The sequence below is a fragment of the Leptidea sinapis genome, chromosome 7 (genome assembly GCF_905404315.1).
Source record: "Leptidea sinapis chromosome 7, ilLepSina1.1, whole genome shotgun sequence".
NCBI classification, from domain to species: domain Eukaryota; kingdom Metazoa; phylum Arthropoda; class Insecta; order Lepidoptera; family Pieridae; genus Leptidea; species Leptidea sinapis.
In genome coordinates, this window is record NC_066271.1 from 14,893,336 (window position 1) to 14,902,487 (window position 9,152).

Below are 9,152 nucleotides of genomic sequence, written 5' to 3' on the forward strand. Positions count from 1 at the left end.
ACGCAGATTGAAGCTGTAAACTTGTTCACAGGGTAATCTTAGTTAAGATTATTTTAATCGCATGGTGAAATCAGCTCTTAGAGAATAAAATGATTGATTTAGTAATCAACCAATTAATTAGCTGCGAATTAGAAAGATTAGAGAAACTTACTAAACCCCTTTTTATTTATTCCACGGATCAATATACTCGATGGATGAAATATACATTGTATATTGTTATTATATACGTTTGCTGAACACCAGATACTTATCTGGTGTTCAATTTGCCTACACGTTTTAAGATCAAAATCAATTAATAATCAATGAGACAGCGTGGCCGGATATTCTGCAGTATTCGATTTTGGCAAAATCACTAGGTTCGTGGCAAAGACTCGATCTGACCAATTTTGATTTGTCAATGTGTGCGTTAGCTAGTGGTTTAGTATACAGAATACTAAAGAGCAAGTGCCAAGCGTGGCTGACTTTTTCCGACTTGAAAATCAAAATCGGTTACATTAACAATAGAATTGCTTTCGTTTTGTCTGTTTGTCTATACGCAAGTATATTGTCTATGGTTTGTGACATCTGGTATGTAGTATGCACTATAATATATATTACATAAAATATACCTATATACCTTATACATATCATACAATGTACCTATCTGTAATATTTGATGTTGTGTTGTACCTTTTTCTATAATTATCTGTGCTGTATTAGCTTACTATATCTGTGTCGCATCCGGAATGGTTTGCGTGTAAGTAAAATATAGCTGATAGCGGCAACGTCGCATAGCGCCGCGCCGCTCGAGATCGCTTCCCCTCGCCCAGTATAGCTAACGCCTCGCATCGAGAGGACGCGCGCTCGCCGCTATCGACCGGCTATCAACATGAACAGTGATAAAATGAACTCCAGAGAGTACCGGGAGATGCTCATCGACGAGGTGAAGAAGTTCCCTGTGCTGTATGACACGCGGCACGAAAACCATCGCGATATCGACGTCAGAGATCGGTGCTGGATGGAAATATCCGAACGACTCGGAGTCAATTGTGAGTCTTATGTCAATACAATACGACTTTGTATCGTTTATTCCGATAAATTTATCGCTTCATTTTATTCACGCAATTATCAATACAATGATAGTAATGATACGGCAGGTTTTCCAGTGCGTATTTATTCATAAGCTCCCATAGTTGGTTGACGCTATAACTGATAAGGTCGATACAACACCTGCACTGCTAACTGATCGCTTTTTCCTATTCGGTGATCGCCAGCGATGTACCGAGTACGGCATGACTCGCGTCAGACTCGATTCCCGCTGTGGACTCGCCTACTCGAATACCATTTTATTTTGATTCGAGTACTCGAAGCAAGAAAATCGACTTAGTACTCGCTAACTCGATTCTATTATATCTTCAGTTCTTAAATATCTTCTAAAAATATCTCTTTTTTGTCTAGCAAAACTTATAGAATTTGATCTCATTTCTGGTTCCTAGATACCTCCTTAGTATGTGCTATGTTTTTTATAAGTAATGTTTAAAAATATTTAAAAAAAATGTTTGTTTTTTTATCGTTGCGTCATTATATTAAACGTACAAGTTAACTCCCCTAATTTTTAAAGTCTCTTCTATGGCGGTGGTATCTTCTTAAGTCTTGCCTAGCTTTGAATACATTTATGTTCTGCCAAGACATTCATCAATAGGATAATTATTTTTAAATTGTTTTTTATTTTATTAACCTTGTATGAAACCCAACAGTCTTAATTCTGCACATCAGCTAAGAGCCTGAAATTAAACAATTAGTCTCTCTATAGCTACTAGGTACCTTTTAGTTCTCCTAAGTTCAGGGCTGGCGAAATTAATTATTATTATTGTGTGCTATTACAGTTGCCAACCGTACTATATAATATACTAGCTGCCCCGACAGACGTTGTTCTGTAGATAATAAAAAAAAATACTGTTTTATAGGACTTTGCCAATAATATTTCAAACCTACAAGAATTATTTCGTATAAAATGCTGTCTGTTGTTATAATGAAATTGTTTTATAGCGGAACTGTCAAGCCGTGCGTCAGTAAATTCTCTCATAGAAAATATGTCCATACAAAACAAATATTGAAAATAAAAATAATTGTGGGTCCCAAATCGAAATAAAAACTATCCTATCTCTCAAGCCCCCATTAAAATCCGTTCATTAGTTTAGAAGTCCATCGCGGACAAACAACGTGTCACGTAATTTATATATATTAAGATTATGTATTAGAGGCATAAACTACTATATTTCTGAAAAAAGTAATCAAGTGAAACTACTATATTTCTGTCTCTTCCACAAAAGCCATTATTGAGTAGTTGAAATTGAATATTTTCTTTTTCTAAAATGAATAACAGTGTTAATTATGATACTAGAAACTACTACAGATGCAAAATGGCGACTAATTCTCAGTGATGCAGATTTCACAAATATTTATAAAAATATATCGTTTCTGTAATATCTTAAATTGCGAGGTGAGCGCAATAGAGACAGGCTAAATTAAAAGCAGCAAGAAATTTTCTTTTAAGAAATAAAGTAGGTAGGTACCTATTTTTGGAAATTACTATACTTTTTTTTCATCTTTTCGTTATCTACTATTTTTATGGGCAACAATTTTTAGCTACTATTTTTGAACACCAAAGAGTATCACCAAGGCCGATCTATACATCTATATAATCAATCTATATAAATAAAATTGGAGTGTCGTAATATTGAAATAACCTTTTTTTACTACATCTAAATGAATATGGTACATGTACCAAAATAATTTTTTTTACAATTTTTGTGTGTCTGTTTGTCTGTTTGTTCCGGCTAATCTCTCAAATGGCTGGACCGTTTTTGACGGGACTTTTATTGGCAGGTAGCTTATGTAATAAGGAGTAACTTAGGCTATGTTTATTTTAGAAAAATTCTTTTATTTTAGAAAAATAAAGTAATGTTGCAATGTCCAAGAAACGGTTTAACTCTAAAAATAATTAATATGTCAAAACAACGTTTGCCGGGTCAGCCAGTCTAATAATATAAATGTGTAGGCTCTGTCTTTAACTTTTTCTCTGTGAAATTTTGATAAACATTCGTTTTACGATCATAACTAAAATGTTTCACATTTTTGTCTATGTTCTTTTATAGCTCGAGTTAAATTTAGCTAATAGTTTTATCGAAAGACCTCGATAACCATCACAATAAGTTATTGTCCAGGCGAGATACTGAAACGGGAATGGAAGATCCTGCGGGACTCTCTGCGGCAGTCGCTCAAGAAGAGCAAGGATACTACCAAGTCGGGACAGCCGTGTAAGAAGTGGCGCTTCCAGAACCGGATGGCGTTTGTTCTGCCGCACATGACCATCCGACGGTAAGTGGATCGTGCCACGCATTTTTTTTTTATGATAATAAGGGACGAGACGAGCAAGACATTCAGCTGATGGTAATTGATACGCCCTGCCCATTACATTGCAGTGCCGCTCAGGATTCTTGAAAACCTCAAAAATTCTGAGCGGCACCACAATTGCGCTCGTCATCTTGAGACATAAGATGTTAAGTCTCATTTGCCCAGTAATTTCACTAGCTACGGCGCCCTTCAGACCGAAACACAGTAATGCTTACACATTACTGCTTCACGGCAGAAATAGACGCCGTTGCGGTACCCATAATCTAGCCGGCATTCTGTGCAAAGGAGCCTCCCACTGGCCTCCCACAAACATACTATGAAGCTATGTTCTTAAGTTCACATATTTCATTTCTTAAATATTAAACTTTAATTATTGGTAAAATGTTTAATCTCTTTCCATTTTTTTTTCAGCATTACTTCAAATAGACGTCCAAGTCCTTCAGAAATCCTACAACTTTAAATACTCTTTATTATTACCATATTAGCATTTGGAAGTGTAGTTTAGTATCCTCAATACGCTGTCCATGTTTCTCGAATCGAAGGAATTCAAAACAAATTTCTCAAAGCATTAACAAACAGTCTTATACTACAACTATAGGGTATTAAACAAATAAAATTTGAAAAACAAAATTTTATGAACGATGCGGGATTCGAACCCACGTTATTTGTGTATTAATCCTAGAAGTGAGGGTTATCACTTTAAAAACATAACATATTGTTTAGATTTACAAGAGCGACATCTCAAGTCAATTTCCTAATATGCAAATATTGGGGTTGAGCAGGTAGTAGATGAAGCCACAACCTGAGATTTGACCAAAGCAAACAGAATTTTATAACGAGGCGATACTCGAACTGTTAGCTCAGTTGGTTAGAGCATCGGCACGGAACGCCGGAGGTCGTGGGTTCGAATCCCGCATCGTTCATAAAATTTTGTTTTTAATCTTTTTTTTTGTGTATTAATCGTAGAAGTGAGGGTTATCACTTTAAAAACATAACATATTGTATAGGGTATTAAATATATTATATTTGTAATTAATTATAAAAAAACATGGTCTTTCAGCAAGGAACGGCGTTCGAAATTTCATGTGGGTTTTATGAAAAGGCTGCATTGGCCACTAGCTTAAACAGTTCTATTTTTTTTTTATATTCTTTAATTTTAGATTATTGACGACGAATTAAAAAAAAATACGGGTTTCAACCCAGGAGTGCCGGCAGAAAAGAAATCTTGAACATTAACGATGTGCATTTTTGAATATTTTGGAATTGTTAGGGAATAATTTCGCTTTTATTGCTTTATTTATCGGTATTAAAGGACTAGCATTTATGTGGTTAAATACAATATTCATTTATTGCGCTATCGTCCTAAAAATACAATTAAAAAAAAATAACATTTCAGAACTATTACAATAATAAAAAGTGTGTCTCTGAAAAAAAATCATTTTTCACCCATAACTTCAATGACTGACGTATGAATTTTCGATCAGGCCACGTGTCCTGACGCGAGTTTAACATTGTATACCCATCCCAAGAAAAGTGCTCAACGCCGCTAAGGAAGCTTTCAATTCAAAAAACCTTTTTTATAAGTATAGGTAAATACCTAATAATACATATATAGGACCTTCGCTGGGTGGATAAAATATTTTAAATGTCATAATATATATAATCCAATAATGTTAACAATAGTCTAAATATAACTACCAACACTCATGCAAGTGATTTCTGTCTTATAGTAATTTGCAATTATTGTTTTCGTTACAAAACTCTGACAACCGACAAAGATTTTGACGAGAAATGTTTAATTTTGAAATTAAAATTTCTCAAAGTGAGACAGGTGTTGCTTAGACTTACAATATGCTAACGGTAACAAAGCGAGAGAGAGACAGAACATCTCCTACAGCAAGATAGAAAATGTAAGGGAATCTATTATCACTGTAACCGATTTTGATTGATAAGTCGTAAACAATCAGGAACGCATGGCAATTAGCTCCATGAATATTAAACCACTAGCATATACGCACACATTCACAAATCAAGCATTATCGGGCTGCTAAGCCATCTAAATATATTATAAATCTATGGTTCCTAAGTATATAAAATAAAGTTAAGACATAAACTTTATTTTCACAGAAATCGACGCTTAGTGAAGGATGACATCAAGATCGACGAAGAAGAAGTGCAAACAGACCCCGACCCGGAATGTCCAGAACCTTGGGAGTCAGGGAACACGGATCAAGATGACTCGCTCGATCTATTCTTCGCCAGCATCTGCCAGAGCGTCAGAAGACTACCCAAGAAATACCAGAACATGATAAAGAGGCAAGTCCTGGAATCACTCCTGGCGGTCGAAGAGAACTATGAAATGGAGAACGCAGAGAATAAGAAATAATAACCTGGAATCGAGCTAATCGCTGTGCGAATAATGGAAATTTTATTAGAAGTTATGAAGGCGGGGAATCACCAGACGCTGATGAATATTTCCCCCGTCTTGAATAGCCGCCACGTCAACTATTTATTGTAACATCCATACTTACAAGATATTAACGTATAGGCAACCAAAGCGTGCGAGAGTGAAGAATACCACTAGACGAGATCCGCAATTATACGTTAAGCGTTTAAGTAACAGAACAGAGTAATAGAACCATAGACTAATTCTATATATAGACAACCACAGCATGTGGAGCTTTCTTCCACGTACTACAAAGCTGTGGAATGAGCTTCCTTGTGCGGTATGTCCGGGACGATACGGCATGGGTACCTTTAAATAAAACGCGTACACCTTCCTTAAAGGCCGGCAAAGCTCCTGTGATTCCTCTGGTGTTGCAAGAGATTGTGGGCGGCGGTGATCACTTAACAACAGGTGACCCGTATGCTCGTTTGTCCTCCTATTCCATACAAAATAAAAATGTGGGAGTGAATAATATATCAAACAGATATACAACAAGTTTCATGCTGCGTACTGTCACTCTCTCTGACTGTAACTATAAACTGTAATGTCCATATACTTACAAGATATTAGCATTTTGGTAGTCTACCAATACGTGCGAGAGAGAAGAACATCTCTAATTGAGATAGAGCAAGATACAGAAGGAAAATCGAATCTTTTGGTTACTGTAACCGATTTTGATTGACAAGTCGTAAAAAGTCATCAACGCTTGACATTAGCTTCTTAGGGTGCAAGTTCACCGAAACGAAGATAATCATCGATTTTAAAACAGACCGATTATTGATAATGACATCTGTTAAACATTGATACTGATATAAATAAATGCGAAATAAATTTAAAACTGTTTGCCTTTATCTTACCTTTGTCACTACAGAATTACATGACAGGGAGAACTTGGAGTAGCTTTTCATTGCGATTATATCACCTTTATAACAGTGGTTATTAAACTGAGTGTCTCATTAAGTCTTATTATATAAGATTTAAGTCATCGTTGTTGTATCAGATGTCCCAGACACAAGCCGCACCAGATATCCGCTGGTCTCGCAACTCGGGTAACCCTACACCCATTATCCTCTACACGGTTTTCACTCTCAGCGAAGTGCAATTGGAACATTTTATCGCGAATTCTGCCCGCAAACAACCGGTGTTCATTTCACAATAAGCGCCGTTCACAAATACTTTCCTTTACTTATGTTATCTGGTTAAAATCAATTATATCTTTATTAAAATACTATGAAAATCGAAGATTGAAACAAAAACGTGCTATTTTCAAGGAAATTTCTTCCACACGTTTTTCTTACCAGTGTGTGTTGCCATTGAAGACATATGGAAATCAGATGTGGTCGCTAACTATAGGCCATATGAGGAAGCTGACGGTTGGTCAGAGGGCTATGCTCCGAGTTTTCCTGCGAGATCAAATCACAAATGAGGTGACCACGTACCATACCCCCCACAGGATTGATCGATGATCTGGTCAAGATCGCCGGAATACGCAGAACCGATTGTCATGGCGATCTTTGGGAGAGGCTTTTGTCCAGCAGTGGACGTCTTCCAGCTGAAATGATGCGATGATTCTTCCACATACAACCAAACTATGAAATGAGCTTCCTTGTGCGGTGTTTCCAAGAGGACATGGGTACACCTTTTAAAGGCCTGCAACACTCCTGTGATTCTTCTGATGTTATTTATATCTGCGGCGGTGATCACTTACCATCAGATTGTCTAATAGATAGTTATTCACTTCATCTTAATACATATTTACAAATATACAAAGTTAAAATAATAAAGTAATCACACTAATATGTAAGTAAATACACACCGTCACAATAAAACATTCACCAGTAATTAAACTTGAATTAAATGTAATGAGTAACCATAATAACACGAATAGTTTTACCATTTGCAGTACATTACATGATGTGTACCGTGGAAACAAAAGAAAATTATTTATTTTCTGTAGGTAAGTAACAGAGAGCTCATTGTAAAAATGATGATTTTATAAGAAGGATTCGTAAGAGCTTAGTTTAAGAATATTTAAATAAAGTTTATTTTACTTTGACTTTAATATAGTTCTTTTTTAAAGAAGAGGAGGACAAACGAGAGTACGGGTCACCTGGTGTTAAGTGATCACCGCCGCCCACATCTTGCAATACCGGAGGAATCACAGGAGCGTTGACGTCCTTTATTCTATTGTATTGTATTCTGAAAAATTGAACCTGAATCCTACCGCAGAATCAGTCATCAAATAGTTCAATCCTACGAATAAAGTGGGTGAATTCACTTTCAAGGATTGGTTATATATATACATAGGCACCTGGATACCAAGTTAATACAAGCATGTTAAAATGAGCCATTACAAGATAATTCGTTGTCAATCCGTCCGTCTGTCAAGTCCCTTTCTGTAAGCAGCGCATGGAGGCATCAAATCAACAGAAAGAAACATTGTTAGTTATTATAAAATATTATGTTTTAGTGCTCATTTCCATATCGCCTATCTACTGATAATACGCAGGGCAAACTCCTCGCTTGCTTAGCTCAAACTACCAAAGCTGAACCGACCCTTATTCATTCTGTGGAAGAAACTGTCGAAAATTATTTGACTAACTAATAGTTACAATAGAATTGGTGCTTTGATTAGCGGATACTCCATGGGGAGTGCCGCTTTCGCCTCTCTCTCCCAAAGAGAAGGTCGCCTTCGACAAAGGTTTAGAGGGCACTTGCCCAAAGCCAACCTCAGGTGGTGTTGAGTGGGTAGACACTTAGGTTTTACGTGAGTCTCACATAACCAACGCAGACTTATGCATAAGCATTCACCACCACCCTCCCGTCGTTATCCCGAAGAGTAGCCCTATGTCTGGGCGCATTAGGTACCTGTTTTTAAAAAATACGTTTAAAGTCGCAACTTACAGTTATTTAAAGATTCGATAGATTAGATATAAATAGAGATTCGATAAGATAATGGATTATATATAAAGACGTCAGCGTCCTTTTGTATCATCCATCATGTTCAATCAAAGAAACGTTAACAACAAAATCACAAACAATCTCTAAAGGTTAATGCATCCAATATACGTTAAATTATATTTATCTACTTTGTTTTTATTACTTCTAATGAAATAAAAACAAATCTTATATATTTACAATACTATTATTACGGGGAAGCGTACCAATAATACTGGCAGCATTTCCACGTTGGATAGCTAGGCTGATCCGTTGACCGAAATAGCTGCCAGTGCTTGGGTTGCCATTGAGACGAGAAGATAGTACTTTGTACATTCTCCGCGCCGCTGGATCCTACGGGCCAAGTGTCTTA

The 9,152-nt window shown here is 36.4% G+C and overlaps 1 protein-coding gene across 1 annotated transcript; it reads left to right on the forward strand.

The window, feature by feature from the left end:
* Nucleotides 1-827: 827 nt before the first annotated feature.
* Nucleotides 828-6,680, forward strand: LOC126965334 (uncharacterized). Its single transcript, XM_050808878.1, has 3 exons — nucleotides 828-1,028; nucleotides 3,207-3,360; nucleotides 5,524-6,680. The coding sequence occupies exons 1-3, from the start codon at nucleotides 869-871 to the stop codon at nucleotides 5,780-5,782; spliced, it is 573 nt and encodes a 190-aa protein (XP_050664835.1). The 5' UTR covers nucleotides 828-868; the 3' UTR covers nucleotides 5,783-6,680.
* The last annotated feature ends 2,472 nt before the right edge of the window (nucleotides 6,681-9,152 follow it).

Bases quoted from the DNA above. Each gene is read 5' to 3' on its own strand.
- LOC126965334 (XM_050808878.1), top strand. From the start codon at position 869: ATGAACAGTGATAAAATGAACTCCAGAGAGTACCGGGAGATGCTCATC. The intron at 1,029-3,206 runs GTGAGTCTTATG...GTTATTGTCCAG, and splicing joins CGAACGACTCGGAGTCAATT to GCGAGATACTGAAACGGGAA. The intron at 3,361-5,523 runs GTAAGTGGATCG...TTATTTTCACAG, and splicing joins CCGCACATGACCATCCGACG to AAATCGACGCTTAGTGAAGG.